Here is a 2,500-nt window from a genome sequence, read left to right on the forward strand (position 1 = left end):
TTTCTTTATGAAGCCGCCTCGACTCCCCCGCTCGCTTCGCCCGGCCCTGCGGTCAGCTCACCTGGCCGATGTCCATGCGCGAGTCGCAGCTCAGGGGCTGCATCGACATCAGCCCATTGGAGCCAATCACGGTGGAGAGCACGCCCCTCTCGTTGATCTTCTGAATGGTGGTGCCGTCGACGAAGTAGACCACGCCCCTTTTATCCACAGCAATACCTGGGTGGGAGAGAGAGAGACCATTAGAGATGAGAGAGAGAGAGATAGAGAGAGAGAGAGAGAGAGAGAGAGAGAGAGAGAGGAGATGAGGAGAGAGAGAGAGAGAGAGAGAGAGAGAGAGAGAGAGAGAGAGAGAGAGGGAGAGAGAGGGAGAGAGAGAGACCATTAGAGATGAGAGAGAGAAAGAGAGAAAGAGAGAGAGAGAGAGAGAGAGAGAGAGAGAGAGAGAGAGAGAGAGAGAGAGAGAGAGAGAGAGAGAGAGAGAGAGAGAGAGAGAGAGAGAGAGAGAGAGAGAGAGAGAGAGAGAGAGAGAGAGAGAGAGAGAGAGAGAGAAAGAGAGGGAGATAGAGAGTTGGCATGAGACAGAAAGAGAAAGAGAAAGAAAGAAGAGCATAGAGAAAATATCAAAGAGAGAGGAGAGACGTGAGGAAAGGAGGGAGAGAGCGAGGAGGAGAAGAGAAGAGGACCTCAGAGAGGCATCCAACTCAGTTAGCCATTCAGCTCCGCAAGCGTCTGTCTTATCAAAGATGCTGCGCCACAGAAATATAATTATATTTCCATTCCGCAGCCCCACTAAAGGGATTAGAACAATGCAGCGGCAAGAAGAACTTATTCGTCATATTAGATGCGAGCGGCGCTGCCGCAGTGAACTTTTGACCCCTGGCGTGCTCCCCCTCCCCCGCACATGTACATGTTTGCACCAGCAACGTGCGCGGGGTGAGTGTATTTGTGAAAAGCAAAAGTGCAGATGCTTCGTACGCCCTGTTTCCACTATACTGTATATTGTGTGTGTGTGTGTGTGTGTGTGTGTGTGTGTGTGTGTGTGTGTGTGTGTGTGTGTGTGTGTGTGTGTGTGTGTGTGTGTGTGTGTGTGTGTGTGTGTGTGTAAAGGGAGCAGCATACTGTACATAAAAAACGCAGAACGCAGATGGTAACTTCCAACAGTTTTCTGAAGGATATAGTTGTAGAGGTAGGATGGAAACAAGCCAAGCTCCCGCCTTAAAAATGTAAATACACCAGTGATTAAGTGTGTGTGCGTGTGTCTGTACAGTCCCTGTCTGAGTGTGTCTCTGTACAGTCCCTGTCCGTGTGTGTCTATACTGTCCCTGTGTGTCAGTGCCTGTGTGTGTGTTGCTCTGCACTGCCCTCGTGGCACTGCGGTATAGACAGAGGGAGGGAGCTCAGCCCGCTGGCCCAGGTAGAGAAAAGGTCAGGGCGGAGTATGAATCATCCGTTATGGATGAGGGCTGACCTTCATCCCTCCGCCTCATCTCCATACAGAGAATAGCCCCCCGTGTCTCTCTGCGATAATGCTGCCGCACCACCTCGACCCTCACCCCCACCCCCCCCCCCCCCCCGCGCGAGTGCCGCGTCGCCTCTCCTTCCCCCAGTGACGGCTTTCATTTAGCCTCTGTGATATGGTAAATAAGCCATCCTTCAAACTAACCCTGTTTAAAAACAAACCTTTATGGTTTGTCATCAGTTGCCGGGGTAGACCATCAGCGTTTCAGACGCTACTCACTCTTCTCAATGTGACGGAGGGGGAAATAACAGTCCACCGCAACCTTCTGTGATATTTTTCTGTCTCTCTCGCAGTCCTCCCCTTAGATACGTCAACTTTTTTCTAGTCCTCATCTCTCTAGCTCCACCCCCACCACCACCACCCCTCCCATCCCATCAGGTTGGCTTAGCTAGAAGCATACGCACCCTGAACCCTATTGACTTTTCCCCCCTTCTGCTCTCGTACCAAGGTCCTATCATCCTACATCACACACACACACACACACACACCACACACACACACACATACACATACACTCTTTCACCCACCACCAGCTCCACCGTTTGCACACGTCCTCCAGCTAGCAACCCTGGGCCGACCCTGGGAGTCATAAATCGTTCAGGTGGAGGGGATGTGCAGAGGGGAGGTGTGATGAGGTGTGTGTGTGTGTGTGTGGGTGGTGGTGGTGGTGGAGGAGAGCCAGGGTCACCGTGTTTCCTCCAGAGGCCATAAGGTGAACTGCAGAGCTCTCCCTGCCGGCCCCTTCATCATCCTTCTGACACAGACAGATTACACCTCTCCTCCTCACCCCCCCTCACAGTCCAACTTTCCCTCTCCCTCTTCCACATCCTCCCTAACTCCATCTTCTCCCACTCTCTCTTCACTTCCCCTCCCTCCCTCCCTCCCTCCCTCTTCTCTTCTTGTTTTCTCATTCTATTCTATTCTCTCCCTCTCTCCCCCTCTTCTCTTTCCTTCTATCTCTTTTGCTCTCTGTGCAGCGTC

General features: G+C 52.3%; 1 protein-coding gene across 1 annotated transcript in view; it reads right to left on the bottom strand.

The window, feature by feature from the left end:
- Positions 1–2,500, bottom strand: part of tenm1 (teneurin transmembrane protein 1) — a gene marked incomplete at both ends in the record, with an annotated part of 448,413 nt that overhangs the window by 83,516 nt on the left and 362,397 nt on the right. Inside the window, 1 exon segment of the mRNA XM_084332087.1 lies at positions 62–216. Coding sequence (XP_084188213.1) covers positions 62–216 — 155 coding nt within the window.

This window comes from Notolepis coatsorum (genome assembly GCF_963971535.1).
Source record: "Notolepis coatsorum genome assembly, chromosome: 16".
Lineage (NCBI taxonomy): Eukaryota > Metazoa > Chordata > Actinopteri > Aulopiformes > Paralepididae > Notolepis > Notolepis coatsorum.